The sequence below is a fragment of the Oryctolagus cuniculus genome, chromosome 2, assembly GCF_051225735.1.
Source record: "Oryctolagus cuniculus isolate XC-2025 breed Fujian yellow rabbit chromosome 2, ASM5122573v1, whole genome shotgun sequence".
Lineage (NCBI taxonomy): Eukaryota > Metazoa > Chordata > Mammalia > Lagomorpha > Leporidae > Oryctolagus > Oryctolagus cuniculus.
The window spans coordinates 160612762-160634326 of NC_142868.1; the positions used below are offsets into that span (position 1 = coordinate 160612762).

At 45.4% G+C, this 21565-nt stretch overlaps 1 protein-coding gene across 1 annotated transcript in view; it reads right to left on the minus strand.

The window, feature by feature from the left end:
* The window catches only part of MSH2 (mutS homolog 2), an 80790-nt gene extending 60146 nt beyond the window's left edge, over positions 1–20644 (minus strand). Inside the window, exons 1-5 of the mRNA XM_051839023.3 lie at positions 20318–20644; positions 11081–11235; positions 6108–6386; positions 4848–4994; positions 1287–1436 (exon numbers count right to left, since the gene is read on the minus strand). Coding sequence (XP_051694983.1) covers positions 1287–1436; positions 4848–4994; positions 6108–6386; positions 11081–11235; positions 20318–20528 — 942 coding nt within the window. The 5' untranslated portion in view covers positions 20529–20644. The remainder of the gene's footprint in view (positions 1–1286; positions 1437–4847; positions 4995–6107; positions 6387–11080; positions 11236–20317) is intronic.
* Positions 20645–21565: the final 921 nt, after the last annotated feature.

The window sequence follows — 21565 nt, forward strand, 5'->3', positions numbered from 1 at the left end:
ACACGTGATTGTCTTAAACTGGCATTGTATTGTAACTACTAAGCCAAATGCTAGACCCTCCTCCAAATATAATTTTAATGAACTGTTGTTAATATATAAAATTCAGGATAGGTGTTCAACCATGCAGTTAAGAAACAGTTGGATGTTGGATAACCATGCCCCATATCAAAGTACCTGTATTCAAGTCCCAGCTCGACTCCTGACTCTAGCTTCCTGCTCATGGGCACTCTGGAATGGCTCAAGTACTTGAGTCTCTGCCACCCACATGGGAGACCTGGATTCAGTTACTGGCTCCTGGCTTCAGCCTGATTTAGCCTAGCCATCATAGACATTTGGAGAGAAAACCAGCAAATGAGAACTTTCTATTTGTGTCTATCTGTATATTTGCTTCTCAAATAAGGTTTTAAAATTAAAAATAAATAAATAAATAAATGCTTCTCAAACAAGGACAAATACTATGCATATATTTGGAATTACACAGAATATAACAATTCAAAACTACTTACCTAGGGGCCAGTTGTGTTTTTTTTTAAATTAATTTATTTATTTGAAAGTCAGAGTTACACAGAGAGAGAAGAGACAGAGAGAGCCGTCTTCCATCCGCTGGTTCACTCCCCAATTGGCCACAACTGCTGGAGCTGTGCCGATCTGAAGCCAGGAGCCAGGAGCTTATTCCGAGTCTCCCACGCGGGTGCAGGGGCCCAAAGACTTGGGCCATCTTCTACTGCTTTCCCAGGCCATAGCAGAAAGCTGGATTGGAAGTGGAACAGCCGGGTCTCAAACCAGTGCCCATATGGGATGCTGGCACTGCAGGCAGCAGCTTAACCTCCTAAGCCACAGCACCGGGGGCCAGTTTTTGAGACACAGCCGGTTAAGCTACCTTACAACACTGCCATCCCATGGGAAGTGGAGAGTCAAGTCCCATTTACTGTTTCCAATCCAGCTTCCTGCTAACGCACCTGGGAAAGCAGCAACAGATGGCTCAAGAGTTTGAGCCTCTGCCACCAGATACCACCTAGATGGAGCTCCTGGCTCCTGGCTTTGGCCTGGCCCAGCCCAATCAGTTGCTGTCACTTGGGGAGTAAACCAATGGATGGAAAAATTCTCTCTCCCCCTCTCTCCCTGTAACTCTCCCTTTCAAATAAGTTAAATAAATAATTTTTAAAAACTCACTAGTTTCTATACTAAACATAACAATATTTCAAAATATTTAAGTTCCTTCGTAAGAGTCTTCAGTATATATTCAAGAAAACATTTAACAACTCAATATTCACTTTTTTTTTTACCTGAAACAGGTTAAGGGCTCTGACAGCTGCAATATCCAATTTCATGTACTGGCTGAAGTCAAAAGTTGTCAGCTCAAATTGTCCAAAATTAGAATCATCAGATAAGAGTTCTAAAAACTTGATTACTGCAGATAATGATGAAACTGCAACCTAAAATTAAGAATAGAAAATAAGATTCCTATCATCACAAGATTAACTCAAGGTTTTTGAAAAATGTATGCAAAATGAAAATGAATTCTGAACACTATCATTTTCCTTGGTATTCCTTCCCAATCCAAACCAAAAAAATAAAAATTTGAATAAATGTCTGATGGTTAGAAAATGAAGTTTAGAAAGTAAAAATACATCTAACAGCAACATAACATATGATAGCCAAAATGCAATCACTCAATGCTCATCAAGAACAAAATGGATTAAAAAAAAAAAGAATAAAATGGGTAAGTTCTGGTAGAGCTACACTAGAATATTTCACGACAATGCATCTGACCACAATCAATCCACAACTAAATTCAAACACTGGAAAATCTTAAAATAGAATACTGAATAAAGAAACTAGATGAGAGACTGTACGCTCTCTTTTCCACTTATATAAAATTACAGAAACAGGCAAGGTGATTGACACCAGCAGAGGTCAGACCAGGATTACACCTGGTGGGGTGACGACTATGACGAAGCATGAGGGGCTGCTAGGGTCCTAGTAATACTCTGCCTCACAGATGCTGGCTGGGTGGGCTATGTTCAGTTTTTGTTTTCCTTTTTTTTTTTTTTTAATATTTTTATTTATTTATTTGAAAGGCTGAGTTACAGAGAGGCAGAGGTAATGAGAGAAACAGAGGTTTTCCATCTGCTGGTTTACCTCCCAAATGGTCACAACAGCTGGAGGTAGGTCAATCCAAAGCCAGGAGACAGGAGATTCCTCCGGGTCTCCCATGTGGGTGCAGGGGCCCAAGGACTTGGGCCATCTTCTACTCCTCTCCCAGGCCACAGCAGAGAGCTGGATCGGAAGTGGGGCAGCCAGGACTTGAACCGGCGCCCATATGGGATGCCAGCACTGCAGGTGGCGGCTTTACCCACTACACCACAGTGCCGGCCCCTGCACCTCCGTTTTCAATCTAGCTTTCTGCTAAAGTGCCTGGAAGGCAGGGAGACCCACAAGAAACTCCTAGCTCCTGGGTTCGGATCGGCGCAGCTCTGGCCGTTGAGGCTATCTGGCCATTTGGGGAGTGAACCAATGGATGGAAGACCTCTCTCTCTCTGCCTCTCCTTCTCTCTTTCAAATAAATAAATAAATATTTAAAAAAAGACTTACTTATGGGGCCTGTGCTGTGTTGCAGTGGGCTGAGCTGCCATCCACAGTGCCAGCATCCCGTAATCCTGTATGCGTGCTGGTCCAAGTCCCAGCAGCTGCTCTACTACTTCTTTTTGTGTGTGTGTGAAGATTTATTTATTTATTTGTTAGTCAGAGTTACACAGAGGCAGGACCTTCTTCTGGGTCTCCCACGCAGGTGCAGGGGCCCAGGGACTTGGGCCACAGCAGAGCGCTGGACTAGAAGTGGAACAGCCAGGACTTGAACTGACACCAACATAGGATGCTGGCACTGCCACTATGCCACAGTGCTGGCCCCTGCTCTGGCTTTCAAATAAAGCTAAAAAAAACAAACCATGGTTGTCTCAGCTCATTCTAGCTTTAAACTACTTTGAAAATGATATGCAGTTGCGGGGTCAGCAGTATGCCGCTTCAGTGAGGGGCTCGACCGTGGCCACCCAGCTTGTTGCTTTCTGGGCGCCACTCCCCTGGGCCGGCCCACAGTGTGACTTCGGTTCTTCTCGAGCTCTTGGGCGCTGCTTTGAGCAGTGTCACCCTTTACACCAGAAAGCTGACAGGCACTATGGGGAAAAAACAAACAAGAAGAAAGTGGAGGAGGTGCCAGAAGAGGAGGAAGAGGAATATGTGGTGAAAAGAGTTCTTTATTGTCGAGACCCAAAAGAAACTCCTGGCTCCTGGGTTTGGATTGGCGCAGCTCCAACCGTTGCAGCCATCTGGCCATGTGAGAAGTGAACCAGTGGATGGAAGACCTCCCTCCCTCTCTCTCTCTCTCTCTCTGCCTCTCCTTCTCCCTGTGTAACTCTGACTTTCAAATAAATAAATAAATCTTTAAAAAAAATAAAGTTTGTGAAAATGAACTTTAAAAAAAAAAAGTTACCAAAGCTGCCGTTTTGAAGATGGAGACTGACTGGGGAGGGAGAGTGTACACAGGCAGATAGATCACTCTGTCTTAGAGGTGCTAATTCTTGAAATTAGACAAGAATCTTTCTTTTCCAATTATGAAGTTGTATCAGCTTATCCAGCCAAAGCACTGGCTGAGGTACTGGAAGAGGGGAAGAGAGTGGTACAGGAGATGGTGGAGTAGGGAAAGACAAGGACGCATGCTCTGAAGGTAGTGAATTCTTGAAGCCTCTGGTTTGTTTTCAATTTTGAACTGTGAAACCATGGATGGCAGGGTTCAGTCGCTGACAGCACAAGTTTCATTGGAACTATTCAAGGGTTGATGACTTCAGAAGCCCTGGTCTCAGAAGAAGACTAAGCCACTCATACTGGGGCAGTAGTTTACTTTAAAATGCCAAACTGTTTTTTTTCATCCTAAGAATTAACTGAGACCCAAGATGTTCCGTCTTGATTCCTAAGATCCATCAGTTTTTGACATGGTCTAGACCTGCATCTAGAGCTGCACTATAAAATCTCAGTAGGCATGTGCTAGGTTTCTGTGAAAACTTTGTTTAAATGTAAACTTCATACCACACTGTCGGTTTTTGTCTTAATAAAACTATAGATTTATATTCTCTGAAAAAAAAAAAAGAAAATGATATGCAGTTATGAAGTCTGTTCTCTTATTTAAATAATTAGAAGTACAATTTTTTCATTTTACTGACCAGTAATCCAGAAATACCTAGTCAATGGTTTTCAATATTTTGCCGTAATAACACATAGGTCAAGCCATATCCACCTTTAAGATTTGACCAACTGAAAATCTGACAAGTTACACTGTGTGCACATTCATTTATACCACTGAGGATTCATAACCAAGGCCAATTTTGAGCCAAATGACTTAAGATGTAGCAATATAAAATTACTATGTCCTGCATGTACTTTCACCCTTACTATAATATTCATAACAATCCTTTAAGGGAAGCACTTTTAGCCTTATTTAACAGAAGAGTGAAGTCATTTACTAGGGATCCCCACGCTGGCACATAATAAAGCTGAGATAGGAAACAGGTCTCCCTTCCCCTCTAGCCAAGGAGCTTTCTCACCTACTTCGGTGCCAGTAATCTAGCTCACCTGGTCAAACTATGAAAACCTTCCCATACCCCAGGGATACACGTGGTGTAAATACAGTGAAACCATATTTAAGATTATATTTATATCTTTCTAATCATTTCCTTGAGTTCTCCACAAATTTCATCATAAATAAAGCCTAAGTTCTAAGATGCTGCAGAAGTAGCCTTCTAAAATATCACTATTATAACTTATGAATAAATACACAGTTGTAATCCACACACCTGATTCTCCATTTCTGGCAACACAGCACTATTCATTTGTTCTCCCTTTTTGCCTTTCAACAACCGGTTGAGATCCTGATAAATGTCTTTTGAAGAAAAGTCAGCTTTTTTTCTTTCTGTGATCAGAATTCCTCCTCTCTGAATAACCTGTTTTACAAGAAATATTTTCAATGACTATGAGAACAGGAAAACTGTAACACTGACAAAGTGACAACAAATTAACCCACATTAAATCTTTATACAATATGCACCATGTCTTAACAAATTTTTTAAATCTGTAAGCTAAATTTTTCACTGAAATTTGAAGTTATATGTACAAAAAGGATTTTTTAAAGTCTCAACAGCAAAACTCTTCAGAAAAAATAGGAAAATTGCTTTGGACACCATCTACATAAAACTGCCATCATATTTTTGCTACCTCTTATGGTATCTGAGGCCCACAAAAGGAGGTGTCCTTGGGGGCACAGCATCCCATAGGCAACACCTAAATAAGAAACTATGTATCTGTAAATGGCAGAATCAAAATTTGGCTAAAAGACTCAGTAAAAGCAGCAGCCAAAGCTCCATTCAAACTAATCAAAAAATAATTCTACAGCACTACATCTTATTGATAAATTCATGCTAACTACAGTAATATTTAGTGTAATAATTATTCTTTCATAAAGGAGGAAGAAAGAACAAGAGGTAGATTAAGTCTTAGACAAGAAACTGCTCCTGATATTCTGCTAAAGATACAAAGTTTCTTCAAAAGATAAGACATTCCCCACAATAAAACTTTTTATTAGGGGCTGGAGCTGTGGCTTAGTAGGTTAAGCAACTGCCTGCTGCACCAGCATCCCATATGGGTGCCAGTTCTAGTCCCGGCTGCTCCACTTCCGATCCAGCTCCATGCTGATGGCCTGGGAAAGCAGTGAAAGGTGGCTGAAGTGCTTGGGCTCCTGCACCCATGTGGGAGACCAGAAGCTCCTGGCTCTGGATCAGCCCAGCTTTGGCCATTACAGCCATTTGAGGAGGGAACCAGCATATGGAAGACCTCTCTCTCCATCTCTCGCTCTCTTGTCTGTAACTCTGCCTCTCAAGTAAATAAATAAATCCCCCCAAAAATTTTTTATTAGATACAAAAAAATGACTTAAATTATTTTTTCCCTTCAAGAGTATCATGTTAATTAAAGAACCTGTCAAAAATAAATAAAGAAAAAAAAATTAAAGAAACTTTCCTAGGCTTGGAGTCTCCTAGATCACTAGACTTGATGTTCTTACCTGTCTCAGTTTTCCCATGTCTCCGGCAGTCTCTCCTCCCGGTAAAACACATTCCTTTGGTCCAATCTGAATCAGGAGAGCCTCAAGATTGGAGAACTGATCATTATCAGGGAACTCGCACAGTCCTAGCTTCCTCTGCATGGAATCAACATATCCAACTCCAACTTGCCTTTGACCATCAACTGTGGACATTTTAACACCCACAACACCAATGGAAGAGGACATATCATTGTTACCAAAGAGAATATCTTCAAACTGGGAAAGATTGCCAGGAGAAGCCTAAGCAAAAACACAGAAAACTTCTAAGAAACTGCTGAACATACTTTAAAGTTTTACAAGCAAACAAGTATCAGCCAACAACGATGAATTTTATTAATGAAATGATTTCTTAAAATACTTTCTTGTAATTATATACGTTACTTGTTATAATGTTTTCTATAAGAGTATCCTCCTCCCTTTTCCAATTATTTTCAGAACACTTGCGCATTATTTTAAAATAATTCTTATCAGAGGTGATTTTCAGTTTGAAATTTAGCAAGTAGGTTTATACACACAAAATCATTAAGTTATCCAAGCCAGTGATCTTGTTAATGCTATGCTTGAATTTCTACATCTGTCAAACTACCTATTCATTCACAGAGCAGCTGTATCACTAGGAGAACAGTATTATTGGCTTAAATAATAACCTTGAAAAGTCATCTCCCTAAATCAACATGTTTATTTGTAAAATGCCGAGACTGGTCTGGATCAGTGATTTCCAAATAAAGGAACCTTGATCTATTTTCTTTCTAAAGATTTATTTATTACTTATTTGAAAGTCAGAGTTACACAGAGAGGAGATACAGAGAGAGAGAGGTCTTCCATCCACTGGTTTACTCCCCAATTGGCTGCAACAGCCAGAGCTACACCAATCCAAAGCCAGGAACCAGGAGCTTCTTCCAGGTCTCCCACACTAATGCAGGGGCCCAAGGACTTGGGCCATCTTCCACTGCTTTCCCAAGCCATAGCAGAGAGCTGGATTGGAAGTGGAACAGCCAGGTCTCAAACTGGCGCCCATTTGGGATGCCAGCACTGCAGGCAGTGGCTTTACTCGCTATGCTACAGCACCAGCCCTCCTGATCTATTTTCAATATTTCAAAAACATTAGAAACCCCAGGGCTGTCATTGTGGCATAGCAAATTAAGCTGCCTACTGCAACACAAACATCTCATATGGTCATCGGTTCAAGTCCTGGCTGTTCCACTTGCAGCTCTCTGCTAATGTGCCTGGGAAAGCAACAGAAGATGGTCCAAGTGCTTGGGCCTCTGCACCCACAGGAAAGACCCGGATGAAGCTTCTGGCTTTGGCCTGGCCCAGCCCTGGCCATTGCAGTCATCTGGGGAGTGAACCAGTGGATGGAAGGTCTCTCTCTCTAACTCTTCCTTTCAAATAAATAAATTTTAAAAAAATTAGAAATCTCTTAAGATTTAATATGCTAACTAAATAGTCAAATTTCTTTGCTTTTGACTGACCTGTATCAAACAGTGGGTGAAACTACATACTTCAACCCACTGAGAAGCTAAGAGGGTGCTGTTAACATCAGGCATTTCTGAAGCAACTGATGGATCATGATACCCTAACCCCAAAACACAAAATCACAAATGCTCCAAAACCCATAACCTTCTGAATGCTGATGTAATACACAAGTGGAAAATTCCAAACCATGAAAACTGTTTCAGGAACAGACTTATGTAATTTCTTTCAGGTTTTGTGTGTAAGATATATATGAAACAAATGAATTTCATGCTTAGACTTGGTTCCAACCCCAGAAAAATTCCAAAATCCAAAAAAACCTGCAATCTAAACATTTCTGATCCCAAGTATTTCAAGTCACAGGACATGAATAGCTCTCCAAATGAGCACACTAAGGACCAAATTTAATCAACCAGCAACCACTAACAGACTTTAGCATCCATAATCATGATAATCACTTATATTCTCATGATTCCAAGTCTCTCAGAACTGTTGATTAAAATCTTGATCAGGGCCAGTGTTGTGGCACAGCAGGTTAAGCCACCACTTGTGACGTTAGCATCCCAAATGAGTGCTGGTTCTATTCCCAGCTGCTACATTTCTGATCCATCTCCCTGCTAATGCACCTGAGAAACAAAAGATGACCCAAATGCTTAAGCCCCTGCTACCCATGTCTAAGACCCAGATTGAACTCCAGGCTCCTGGCTTTGGCCTGACCATTGTGGCCATTTGGCTAGTGAACAAGTAGATGGAGGATCTCTCAATCTCTCTTTCTTCCTCTCTGTCTGTAATTCTGCCTTTCAACAAATAAATTTTTTATAAATTAAATATTGATGTAAACTAAGATAGAAAAATAAGTGGTATCTGATATCAAATCAAAAAAGCAAAGATTCGATCACAAACACAACTTTCTAACATACATGAAGGATTTTCAAAGTGTGTAGAAATGTACTTTTTTTAGGTTTATTTTATTATTTGAAAGAAGAGTTACAGAGAGGTAGTGACAGAGACAGAGATATTCCATCTGCTGGTTCACTCCCCAGATAGCTGCAACAGTCACAGATGAGCCGATGGGAAGCCAGGACCTTATTCCAGGTCTCCCACGTGGGTGCAGAGCTGAATTAGAAGAGGAGCAGCCTGGGGCTGGCGCTGTGGCACAGTGTGTTAAAGCCCTGGACTGAAGCGCCCATATGGGCACCGGTGCTGGTCCCAGCTGCTCCTCTTCCAATCCAGCTCTCTGCTAGGGGTCTGGGATAGCAGAAGATGGCCCAAGTCCTTGAACCCCTGCACCCACATGGGAGACCCAGAAGATGCTCCTGGTTTCAGATCAGCGCAGCTCTGGCCATTGTGGCCATTTGAGAAGTGAACCAGCAGACCTCTCTCTCTGCAATTCTCTCTCTCAAATAAATTAAAAAAAAAAAAAAAATAGGGGGCCAGCGCTGTGGCACAGTGGGTTAATCCTCTTCCTGCACCGCTGGCATCCCATATGGGCGCTGGTTCTAGTCCCAGTTGCTCCTCTTCCAATCCAGCTCTCTGCTATGGACTGGGAAAGCGGTAGAAGTCAGTCTAAGTGCTTGGGCCCCTGCATCCACCTGGGAGACCTAGAAGAAGTTCTTGGATCCTGGCTTCAGACTGGTGCAGCTCAGGCCGTTGTGGCCATTTGGGGAGTGAACCAGCAGGTCGAAGACCCTTCTCTCTGTCTCTCCCACTCACCGTAACTCTACCTCACAAATAAATAAATAAAACCTTAAAAAAAAAGGTATCTTAATATTCTTTTCCCTCTGATCTAAATGGTAAAAATTAAAAAAGAAATCAACTGGGGGCTGGCGCCATGGCTCACTTGGTTAATCCTCCGCCTGCGGTGCCAGCATCCCATATGGGCACCGGGTTCTAGTCCCGGTTGCTCCTCTTCCAGTCCAGCTCTCTGCTGTGGCCCGGGAAGGCAGTGGAGGATGGCCCAAGAGCTTGGGCCCTGCACCAGCATGGGAGACCAGGAGGTAGTACCTGGTTCCTGGCTTCAGATCAGTGCAGCGTGCCGGCCATAGCGGCCATTTGGGAGGTGAACCAACAGAAGGAAGACCTTCCTCTCTGTTTCTCTCTCTGTCTAACTCTGCCTGTCAAAAATCTAAATGGTAAAAATTAAAAAAGAAATCACCTGGGGCCGGGGCTGTGGCATAGTGGGCTAAGCTTCCACCTGTGGCACCGGCATCCCATATGGGCACCAGTTCAAGTCTCAACTGCTCCACTTCTGAACCAGCTCCCTGCTGATGGCCTAGGAAAGCATTGGAGGGGATGGCTCAAATCCTTGGACCCCTATGCCCACATGGGAGACCTGGAAGAAGCTCCTGGCTCCTGGCTTCGGATTGGCACAGCTCTGGCCGTTGCGGCCATTTGGGGAGTAAACCAGTGGATGGAATATCTCTCTGTTTCTCTCCCTCTCAAATAAATAAATAAATCTTTTAAAAATATTACCTATAAGAATTCTTTTTGCCAGAAAACTTTCACAGGACATAAGAGAGTGAAGAGTTATCAGCTAACAACAATGACAATACCTTGAACTTGTAATTCCACATTCTGTTACTTAATAAATTATTATTATTTATTAATCGGACAGAGTTAGACAGTGAGAGAGAGAGACAGAAAGGTCTTCCTTCTGTTGATTCACCCCCAAGATAGCCGCCACAGCCGGCGCTGCGCCAATCCGAACCCAGGGCCCAAGCACTTGGGCCATCCTCCACTGCCTTCCCAGGCCACAGCAGAGAGCTAGACTGGAAGAGGAGCAACTGGAACTAGAACCCGGCACCCATATAGGATGCTGGCACCGCAGGCGGAGGATTAACCCAGTGAGCCAGGGTACCGGCCTCTACTTAATAAATTCTTTCAGGGGAATAGAAAACATCCCTCTGTGGTGCCCTCAACACTCCATTAAAGTCTTTCAAGACATAGTCCAGGAAAGCAGTATTGAAAATTTCTGGAAATTCTATAGTGTAGGATGCTAAATTCTCCCAGATATAATCCACAGAAATATCTATATTTACAAAGCAGTCGGGAAAGGAATATGGACTAAAGATTGAATAATAGTTCATTTGAAGCAGCTCCAATATCAAAAGTTTAAATATTATACTAAACCTCACAATAAAAAAAACTGAAGGGACTTTAAAGTCAGAAAGGTTCTTAAAAATCTAATTTTACTGTTCCTGAGAAACGGATACAAATACAGGAAAAGCTGGAGAATATGCCAAGGTCACCCATTAGGAATAGAGGTAAAAAAAAAAAACCAAAATCTGCTGACTACGAGCCAAGAGTGCCACACATTTAATCCCTTTCAAGAATAAATCTCACCTAGCACTTTAACCATTAATTTATTCCAATATTTACTGAGAATTAACACACAGTTGAATCATTCACATTTCTACTTTTTTTCTACTCCTAATAAATCCATTAAAAAGGAAGGCAATTACCTTAAATGCCAAATACCAATCATTCTCCTTGGAGGCCTTATTTCCAGCTCTATTTTTATAAACTTCAACTCTATATTGACGAACTAGAAGGAGATCTTTTACAAAGGACTCAAAATTCATTTTACTAAGCACAACACTCTGCAGGGTCTTTGATCCTAAAAAAAGAAAATACATTTTATACATTTGATAATTCAAAGTGTTCCTAACTCTAACATAATGCTTCTCCGAGTTACAGCATCCTCCCAACCATTCATTCATTCAAAAGCTGGGTCTTCAACTCCAGGGACTCCGAAGGTGAAGGATATAAAGCAGTGACCAGACTTATGCCCCTGCTCCTGTGGAGACTACACAGCAAAACAAAAAATTCTGGAAAATATATTAAGATAAAAGAATGGGAAACTGCGACTGGTATCTAAGGTTTCTCCTTGGAGTGACGTACTCAAGTTTATTGTGGTGATGGCTGCTCAACTCTGAGAATACACTAAAAACCACTGCAAACAGACTTGAAGTAGGTCAACTGTATTTTACCTTAATCATATTTCAATAAACCTGGTATATTTCCTTAAACTCTGAGACAGGCTGGAAGGCAGGAAACTGAGGGAGTTCTTTACGAATGATTTCTGTAGTCAGAGACAAGGTCGACTGGTAAAAACTGTTGGGAAAAGTGACGAGGCCCAATCTGTGAAGAGTGGGAGCAATCACAGTGCTCTTCAAGACTCTGCAGGCAAGGCCAGTGCTGTGACAGAGCGGGTTAAGCTGCCACCTGCAGTGCTGGCATCAGATATGGACACAGGTTCAAGTCCCGGCCGGCTGCTCCACTTCCAACCCAGCCCCCTACTAATGCTCCTGGGAAAGTAGCGGGAGACAGCCGCCTCTGCACCCACATGGGAGACCTGGATGAAGCTCCAGGCTCTGGCCTGGCCTAGCCCTGGCCATTGCGGCCATTTGGGAAGTGAACCAGCAGATGGAAGATCTCTTTCTCTGTGTCTCTCCCTCTCTCTGTAATTCTGACTTTCCAATAAAAAAAAATAAATCTTAAAACAATAAATAAATAAAGGCCAGCACTGAGGCTCACTAGGCCAATCCTCCACCTGCGGCACTGGCACACCGGGTTCTAGTCCCAGTCGGGGTGCTGGGTTCTGTCCCGGTTGCTCCTCTTCCAAGCCAGCTCTCTGCTGTGGCCTGGGAAGGCAGGGGAGGATGGCCCAAGTGCTTGGGCCCTGCACCTGCATGGGAGACCAGGAGGAAGCACCCGGCTCCTGGCTTCGGATCGGTGCAGTGCGCTGGCCACAACATGCTGGCCACAGCGGCCACTTGGGGGGTGAACCAGCGGAAAAGGAAGACCTTTCTCCCTGTGTCTCTTTCTGTCTAACCCTGCCTGTCAAAAATAATAATAATAAAAAAATAAATAAAAGGACTTCTCAAGAAATATGAATGTATGTATGAATCACACCTCGGCCTATCCTTAAGTCAAGATTCCAAGGCAGCAAATCTGCAGGGGGGCCTTGGATCCTGAGGTTCTAACACACACGCGGGCGACGCCGATGCTTTTGGTCTATGTTCCATCTGGAGCAGCAAGGCTCTAAGGAGCACCCGGCTTCAGGTACAGGCAGGTGAGGCAGTCAAATACACAGGTCAAGCTTTACACGTGGAAGGGGGACTGAGGATGGACAGCATAAAGCTTTAGGAAGAGCACAACTGTTTGGGTCAGAGAGCCAAAACAAAAAGCTATGAGGAAGACACTGAGCAGAAAGATTAGCTGAACTGAAGGCTGCAGAAGTAATATCCGAAGTTAGTATCCAGGTAGGACACAGAACGCTGTTCAAGTGTCTGCTGCCATAATTTACAGGATTCACCTCTGGTCACTTTTAGATTGCACATATTTAAGGTACGTGGCATATTTTGATAGCCATACAGTGAAATGATTACCCCTGCCAAGCAGGTTAACACATTACCTCACAGACACCTTTTTTTGAGGTAAGAGCACCTAAAATCTACTAAAATCCCAGTATGTAATATTGCACTGTACATGAGCTCCCTAGCCTTCCTCATCCTACATAACTGCAACTGACCCACATCTCCCCTCGTCCTCCCCTCCCTGTCCCTGGCAACCAGCTCTATTCACTATGTATTTGACTTTTTTAATACGGCACATACGAGTGAGACCATGTGGTATTATCACTTAGCACACTGTCATCTGCATTGTCACAAACTGAAGAATTTCCTTTTTAGAGCTAAGTAATATTCCAGTGTTTATCGATGCTACATTTCTGTATTCATTCATCCATTAATCATATCTCAGCTATTGTGAAAAATGCAGCAATGAACATAAACAGATTTCCCTAGGTTTTTCTATTTTTTAAGACTGTAATTCCACTACAATGACATGACAGACATCTCTGAATGTGAGTTTGTTCAGATACCTGATTATTTCTTTAGGATAAATTCCTAGATGGAAAACTCCTGATAAAGAGTATCAGCAATTTTTTTTAATTAAAAAAATTTATTTATTTATTTCAAAGGCAGAGTGACAAAAGAAAGGGATCTTCCACTCACTGGTTCACTCCCTAGATGGCTGCAACAGCCATGGCCAGGTCAGGCGAAACTCCATTTGGATCTCCTGCATGGATGGCAGGGGCCCAAACAGCTGGGCCATCACATGACGTCTCCAGGATCCAGCAGCAGGAAGTTGCACGGGAAGCAGAGTGGCCAGGACTTGAACTGGCACTCTGATACGGAATTTGGGTATCCCAACAGGGGCTTAATCTGCTGCACTGCAATAGCTGCCCCTGGCTTTTCTTTCTGTTCCCCTTCCCAGATTGTCACTTACCCAGTAAGGGCACTTACTGCATTGACCTGTCATAGCATATGTAAATTACTTCTGCCATCCTTGTATTTATATGAACAGCACCAAACCGTAAGCTTTCTTTTATGCCTGGATTTCTCACAAACATAATTTTTATGAGAGTCATTCATATTTTTTGCATGCAGTATTGTTCATTCTCATTGCACAGTGTATTTTACTGTGCGAATAAATCAAATTATGTGTCTTAGTGTTGACTGGCATTTGAGTGGTGTCTAATTTAGGGCTGTGGACACTGTTGTACTTATCTTTTAGTAAATATCTATGTATGCTTTCTGCTAGGTCTACTTTCCACTGCTAACAAAAACCGCTGGGGGTAGGGGGAGTACCAGTGCTGTGGCATAGCAGGGTAAAGCTGGTGCCTGCAGTGCCAGCATCTCATATGGGCGCTGGTTCAAGTCCCAGCTGCTCCACTTCCGATCCAGCTCTCTGCTATGGTCTGGGAAAGCAGCAGAGGATGGCCCAAGTCCTTGGGCCCCTGCACCTACGTGGGAGACCCAGAAGAAGCTCCTGTCTCCTGGCTTTGGATCAGTGCAGCTCCAGCTGTTGCCGCCAATTGGGGAGTGAACCAGCTGATGGAAGATCTCTTTCTTTCTCTCTCTCTACCTCTCCTCTGTGTACACTGACTTTCAAAAAAATAAATAAATCTTTAAAAAAAAAAAAACTTGCTGGGGGGCCGGCACTGTGGGGTAGCAGGTAAAGGCGCTGCCTACAGTGCCGGCATCCCACATGGGTGCAAGTTCAAGTCCCGGCTGCTCCACTTCCAATCCAGCTCTGCTATAGCCTGGGAAAGCAGTGAAAGACAGCCCAAGTCCTTGGGCCCCTGCACTGGTGAGGGAAGACCCAGAGGAAGTTCCTGACTCCTGACATCGGCCAACTGGTGAGTGAACCATCGGATGGAAGACCTCTCTCTCTCTCTGTTAACTCTTTCAAATAAATAAATAAATCTAAAAAAAAAAAAAAAAAAAAAAAAAAAAAAAAAAAAAACACTGAGCCAGGGCTATGTGTACACTCAGCTTTAGTAGACACTACCTAACAGCTTGCCAAGGTATTTGCAACAGTACCTTGTACTCCCACCAGGTGTGCAGGAGTGTTCTGGGGGCTTTACATGCCTGCGAACCCTCAGCACTTAGCTGATTGTGATTTAATCATTCTGGTGATAAGCTAGTGAAATCGTACTGTAGTTTCAACTTGTATCTCACTGATGACTAATAGAATCGAGGACATTGTCACACATTTATCAGACATCTAAATCTCTTCTATAAAGTCTTGTATTGGTGTTTTCTCTAAACTGAATATACTGAATAAATTGAAATATTAAACTGAAAGAATTCTTTATATACCTGTGAAGATTTTTTTAAACTAAGATGTCTTTTTTTTTAAAGATTTATTTGAAAGAAGAGTTACAGAGAGGCAGAGACAGAAAGAGAGAGGTCTTCCATCCACTGGTTCATTCCCAAATGGCCACAAAGGCTGGAGCTGGGCCAATCCAAAGCCAGGAGCCAGGAGCTTCTTCTGGGTCTCCCACATGGGTGCAGAGGCCCAAGCACTTGGGCCATCCTCTGCTGCTCTCCTAGACACATTAGCAGGGAGCTGGATTGGAAGTGGAGCAGCTGAGATGCAAACCAGTGCCCATAGGGCATGCAGGCGTTGCAGCCAGGGTTTTACCCGCTGTGCCACAGTGCTGGCCCCACCTGTGCAGATTTTTTTTTTTTTTAAACAGGCAGAGTGGACAGTGAGAGAGAGAGACAGAGAGAAAGGTCTTCCTTTGCCGTTGGTTCACCCTCCAATGGCCGCCGCGGCCGGTGTGCTGCGGCCGGCGCACCGCGCTGATCCGATGGCAGGAGCCAGGAGCCAGGTGCTTTTCCTGGTCTCCTATGGGGTGCAGCCCACCTGTGCAGATTTTTAAGGACTAATACAAACTGCAATCCAAAAAGTCAGAACACATTCCAGTAGTATATAAGAATATTACCTCACCATACTCTCACCAGCACTGTAACTTTATCATCTTGCCTGTTTTAAGCTCAAATCCAGAGTTAACAATAGTTGCCAGGCATCTCACAGACCAGCAAAATCTCAAAAACAAACCAAAAAAAGTTGGGTGCCAACTCAAGGTTACATTTTTTTTTTTTTTTTGTCCAGCCACCATTTGATATAAATCATTTCACAAGATGATTAACATAAAAAAACTAGTAAGTGAATGCAACACCCCCAGGTTCAACTAAGCATTCAGGCTCACAAGACACCACACTCGTGGCATCAACCCACTGGGAGCGACCACTTGCCAACTGGGCAATACCACACGTTCCTCTCAGCGCATGGCGCCAGGCTGCATGGCAGTCCACACCACCCTTCTCCCAGGACAGCTCAGGTGCAAGGAGAGGCCACCTTGGTGTATGCATGGCTTCCAGGAGCCCCATAAGGAACCTGACAGTCATCAGAGACACCTCATTCAGAGCCTAAAGTATGGAGTCTTTATCTAGTATTTATGTAATTTGTAATTCACCAATTGGGGTCATTTTTGCAATAAGCAATGCTAACCAGAAACAGCAGACATCCTAAACCTAACTGTATTCCTTAAATAAAAGCTTTCTTTGGGGCGTGGGGGACAGGCAGCAAAGGAAGTTTTGTTAACACTTTACCAACATGACAGTCAAATAAAAGATTCCTCCCAACAAAGTATTAGCAGCCTTACATCAGCACACATTATAAAAACTCTTCAGTTGGCCAGCGCTGCGGCTCACTAGGCTAATCTTCCGCCTTGTGGCGCCGGCACACCGGGTTCTAGTCCCGGTTGCCCCTCTTCCAGGCCAACTCTGCTGTGGCCAGGGAGTGCAGTGGAGGATGGCCCAAGTGCTTGGGCTCTGCACTCCAGGGGAGACCAGGATAAGTACCTGGCTCTTGCCATCGGATCAGCGCAGTGCGCCGGCCACGGTGGCCATTGGAGGGTGAACCAACAGCAAAAAGGAAGACCTTTCTTTCTGTCTCTCTCTCTCACTGTCCACTCTGTCAAATTTAAAAAAATAAAAACTCTTCAGTTACATTTCACCTTGGGTGGTTTCCCAGCTTTTAAGAACCATGGTACATTTTTCACGTTTTTATTTATTTGAAGGACAGAGCCAGTGAGACATTAAAGAGATCCACCATCCAACTGCTTCACTCTCCAAATGCCCACCACAGCCAGAGCTGGGTAAGGAGGATGGGGCTCAGTGGGGATGTACGGTGTGAGTAGCAGGGACTCAGCCTGTAAGCCATCACCTGCTGTCTCTCAGGCTGCACATTGCCAAGAATCTGCGATCAGGAGCAGGGAGAGAGCCAGGACTCAAACTCAAGCTCTCCAACATGAGATGAAGGCGGTCCAAGTGGCATCCTTCATCGACACATCAAACAACTGTCACGCACTTCTGTTTTTACTCTCTCTTCTTCAGTAGTTCCATCAATGTCTGGTAACAAATTACCCGTCTTTCACAGCCATTATAATACTCAGATAAATATTAGGATATCCCTTCACTTGAAATGTACCCTTAATGTTTCTCCAATGTTAGAAATAGATCCTTGGGGGGGCCGGCGATGTGGTGTAGCAGGTAAAGCCACTGCCTGAGGTGCCAGCAGATGGGCACCGGTTCAAGTCCCGGTTCCTCCACTTCTTCTTCTTCTTCTTTTTTTTTTTTTTTTTTTTTTTGACAGGCAGAGTTAGAGACAGAGAAAGGTCTTCCTTTTCCGTTGGTTCACCCCTCAAATGGCAGCCATGGCTGGCGCGCTATGCTGATCCGAAGCCAGGAGCCAGGTGCTTCTCCTGGTCTCCCATGCAGGTGCAGGGCCCAAGCACTTGGGCCATCCTCCACTGCACTCCCGGGCCACAGCAGAGAGCTGGTCTGGAAGAGGAGCAACCGGGACAGAATCCAGTGCCCTAACCGGGATTAGAACCTGGGGTGCCGGCGCCGCAGGTGGAGGATTAGCCAAGTTAGCCGCGGCGCCAGCCTGCTCCACTTCTGATCCAGCTCTCTGTTATGGTCTGGGAAAGCAGTGGAAATGATCCAAGTCCTTGGGCCCCTGCACCCTTGTGGGAGACAGGGAAGAAGCTCCTGGCTCCTGATTGGTGTAACTCCAGCTGTTGCAGCCATTTGGGGAGGGAACCAGCGGATGGAAGACTCTCTCTCTAACTCTGCCTTTCAAATAAATAAATAAATCTTAAAAAAAAATAGATCCTTGGGAAAAACATATTTACTAGCTAATCTCTTTGAAAAGTAAAACTCAGGGCCTGCCTTTCGGCTCAGATTAAGCCACCAGCTGCAATACTGGTTTAAGTCCCAGTTGCTCTACTTCCAATCCAGCTCCCTGATAATGTGGCTGGGAAAGAAGCGGATGATAGATGAGTGCTGGGACCCTGCCATCCAGGTGGGAGACACAGATGGAGTTCCAGGTCCCAGCTTTGGCCTGGAACAGCCCCACTGTTGAGGCCATTTGAGGAGTGATGGAAGATCTCTAACTCTGCCTTTCAAATAAATAAATAAATCTTTAAAAAAGTAAAATTCACCTCCAACTACACTCTCAACCCATAAGATGAGATACCTGTTTAGATTACTGTATTAAAATACTCCTGAATTTAAAAAAAAGTATCCCTAGTAAACTTACATTTTCATCTTCATGTCACAAAACCATATTTTTAAAAAAAAATCTATGCTCCAGTATAAAAAAATTCCTGAATGTTCATACTAAATTCCCTTCCCAATAAACAGATGTTGTACTCGATATCTACTATTCCTTCTGTACCCCAAATTAGACAAAATATTAAATTCAATGGTGCTTAGAAAAAAAATCAGTGATCCAAACCATAGAAGTATGTTTGGAGCTTTTCACCTTGCTTTAAATGCTAAAACTATTCTAAACTGAATACAAAGACAAGACAGCTATGTGAACTATCCTTTAACAGGTTTCATATAATCTCTGCAAAATTGGAAAGCAGGGGTGAAGGCTCTGATACAGCTGGTCGATGCTTGCCACACCCACATCTCATATCAGAGTCCTGACCAGCTTCCTGCTAATGCGTCCTGGGAGACAGCAGATGATGGCCCAACTATTTGGGCCCCTGCCACCCACATGGGAGGCCTGGAAGGAGTTCTTGGCTCCCGGCTTCAGCGTGGCCCAGCCCTGGTTGTTGCAGCCTTGGGCAGTGAATCAGCAGATGGACAATCCCGACCCCCCCTCCATCCAGAATCAGTCCGTAGCTCTGCCTTTCAAGTAGATGAAAGTAAGCTAAAATTTTAAATATTTTGGAAAGCAACTAAGATCATCATCAACTGTGAAGCTAGTCTCAAATGATCCTACACCTCCCACTCCTGCCCCTTCTAAACCCTCTGCCACCCTGCAGCCCAAATGTTGTTTACTGAGAAGTCTTCAGCCCGCTCACTGTCTACAGCGCAAAAATCCAACATCTCAGCACAACATAAAAAGCTTTTTGGCACCTAACTCCACCTATCTGGGTTTGCATCCTCACTCATCATTTTGCACACCAGCAATACCAATCCACCTCGTTCAGGGCTCTCTCCATGCCCCCAACTCCTACTCCTCCAGGGCTCAAATGAAATCTGGCGATCCTGCCTCTAGGCCTCTTGGTCAACTGCGTATGGCGCGCACCTCCACAGAATCTTCACCTTTAACTCTTTCTGCCTTGCCGTCCACTAAGGTGAGCTCTTTAAAGAAAGTGGAGGCGACGCCTTTTTTTCGTGTGCCCATGACCCCGCGTGACACTAAGCTGCGAACCAGAAACACCTCTGTCGGTAGCGTTCCACCTACACGTCGGGCCTGGAACCCCTCTCCCCCCCAACTCCTCACTTCCCCGAGAATGCTCTTCGCGGTGTCACAGATCAACAGGAACACCCAGCCCACCCAGGGTCCTCGGATCATTCAGCAGCATTCCAGGAAGAGAGCCGCCCGGGGGCAAACAGCACCTGCTGCTGCTTCCCAGCCCGGCCCCAGGGCACACGGCTAGTAACCAGACCCGAGTTCAGCGCCCGCGGGCCACACCTCCCTCCACGCCAGTCTGCGTCAACCGAGCGTTGAGGAGGCACACTGATGTGGGTGACATAAAAGCACGACCCTGCCTCCTGGTGCTGCAGAACCAACTAGAACTGAGTATGAACACCTGGCGCTCGGCGAACACTCTGCGAGCGCTGCCGGAGTTCGGAGCGCCAGGGACCGCGGGTCCGAGGGGACTGTCCCTGCCCCGCCAGGCTGGCCAAAGAGGAAGCGGAATCCTCCGCCAGGCACCCGCGTCCCCGCCCCCGGGCCCAGCCTCCGCCCGGGAGACGCAGCTCGCAGCCCATTCCCTGAGGGGGCGCTGGAGCTGCCCCCGGACCCCTTCCGAGCCTCACCTGCCGGCCCCATGTACTTGACCACCCCCTGGGTCTTGAACACCTCCCGGGCGGCCAGCAGCGCGTCCTCGCCGTGCGCCGTGTAAAAGTCGCCCCTGTCGAAAAGGCGCACGGTAGTGGTGGGCTTCTCCGGCATGCCCTGGAAGAAGCGCACGAAGCCGACTTCGGCCGCGCTCTCCAGCTGCAGCGTGTCCTTCGGCTGCACCGCCATTTCGGAAGCTCTCCGCCTCCCAGCTTAGGGAACCGCGCGAGCCTGCACCCACCAAGCTGTTTCCCGCCTCCCCTCCCTCGCCCCCAGCGCGGCCTGCGACCTCTGCGGATACACCCAATCAGCATCCAGCGCTGCGTCTCGGTGGGCGGGCGTCCGCCGCGGCCACCAATCGCTAGCGGACGCGGTCCAGCTTCCCGCGCACGCTGGGGACTCTGCCCACTGCGCATGCTTGCGGCTAGGTCGCGAGCAGACCCGCAGACGCTAAGCCGTGGCAGGCTGGCGCTCCCCGCGGTTTCGCTGCTGCGAGCTTGGAACGCAGGTGGTTCGTGGCTAGGCTAGGCGGCGACCAGGTGGGACTTTCCCGGCAGGTAGCGAGTTTATTAAGTGGCCGGAATGAAATCAGGAAGAACCTTGGAAACAAACAAAAGCTCGCCTTTGTCCTCATCCCAGTCTGTTCTTAAGCTGTGCCCTGAGTAGACTGCCAGCATCGGAATTATGTGTTTAGTCTGCCGGTCTACCTACTGTTCCCCAGTAACCGAATTCTTTCATTGACTGTTTAGTTCATTCACTCAAAGACCTGTTTCTGGGGGCCGGCGTTGTGGCGCGGCAGGTAAAGCAGCCGTCTGCTGGGAGCCCACTGGAGTCGGCTGCTCCACTTCCCATCCAGCCCCCTGCTAATGGCCTGGGAAAGCAGCGGAGCATGGCGCTAGTGCTTAGGAGACCTGGAAGAAGCTTCTGGCTCTGCTTTGGCCTGGCCCAGCCCTAGACGTTGGTGCAATTTGGGGAATGAGCCCACCCCCCACCGTCTCCCTCTTTGTAAATCTGCTTCTCAAATAAGTCTTAAAAAAAAAAAAAAAAAACTTGCAGTGGCCTGCTATGTGCCCTACTGTCCTTGGCTCTGAGGATCGTCTACAAAACGCGTCACTGGGTGGTCCCGTTTCCATTCTAATGCATGGGTTCAGATAATGAATGTAGCAGGTAGCCAGAATGGTGCTTTAGAAGATAAGTGTTTACCAAACAGGCAGAAGGGGAGTTGA